The sequence below is a fragment of the Arachis ipaensis genome, chromosome B10 (genome assembly GCF_000816755.2).
Source record: "Arachis ipaensis cultivar K30076 chromosome B10, Araip1.1, whole genome shotgun sequence".
NCBI lineage: Eukaryota > Viridiplantae > Streptophyta > Magnoliopsida > Fabales > Fabaceae > Arachis > Arachis ipaensis.
Genome location: NC_029794.2, coordinates 102,071,843 through 102,072,739, shown reverse-complemented (window position 1 = coordinate 102,072,739; position 897 = coordinate 102,071,843). Strand labels below are relative to the sequence as shown.

At 31.1% G+C, this 897-nt stretch overlaps 1 protein-coding gene across 1 annotated transcript in view; it reads right to left on the bottom strand.

Annotated features, from left to right (window-relative positions):
- LOC107621825 overlaps positions 1–478 on the bottom strand; it is a 2,154-nt gene extending 1,676 nt beyond the window's left edge. Inside the window, exon 1 of the mRNA XM_016323813.2 lies at positions 302–478. Within this exon, the coding sequence (XP_016179299.1) occupies positions 302–422 (121 nt within the window). The 5' untranslated portion in view covers positions 423–478. The remainder of the gene's footprint in view (positions 1–301) is intronic.

Below are 897 nucleotides of genomic sequence, written 5' to 3'. Positions count from 1 at the left end.
TATCCTATACACTTGCAAATTGCCTTGTAAATTGCAATAGACTATTGAATATATGGTGATTGGTGATTATATATAAGGGTATTTTTATTAAAAAAGTTTTATCACATTGAGGCAGAGCAAAGGAACAGTTAAAACAGAAAAGCAACAAATCGTGTATAATTTTTAATTTTTTATATTATTTTTGACATTGCCATTAACAACTAATCATTCACCAGTTTTCTCCTATATAAGCGCGAGTGCAATAATATATACAGTTTTTAATTTCTAGAGATTAATCAAACAGCGACATTATGATGAGAACCTGATATTAGGCATTTGTGCATAGAATTGAAGAACTGATGGTGTTGCAAGCACATGGCACTTCTCCTACAACATATGCAGAGAGTGGCTGCTATGCATCCATGAGCAGAATTATAGGCCATATATAAGAAATTAGGATTTTATTAGGGAAGAAGCCAAATATAAAAAGTACTGTAACATATAGATTATTATTCCCTTTAATCATGCCTAGTTTTTGAAGCAAGCATTTAATATAATGAACCAAAATACATAACCGACAACGATGTGGGGTTTTAGATCATTTTCAAATAATAAGGGAGGGCAATAATCAACATTCAACAATGTAATACATACAGAAAAATCACATGCAAGAGTGCTCATCTATCTAATTGTGGGGTTGCTTTGTCCCTTTATATAATACCTAGCCATATACATCAAATTATTATCTTTCTCATATGGCCCCTTTATGCTCCTTAATTATAAGAATCAATAGTACCAGAAAAATTACTGCTGGAAAATCGAGTATCATTAAGAAGAATACGTAGATTACTAAAGGGATTTAAGAGAATTAATTACTTGTAGATATACACGCTATACGTAATTACAAGTGTTTTGATG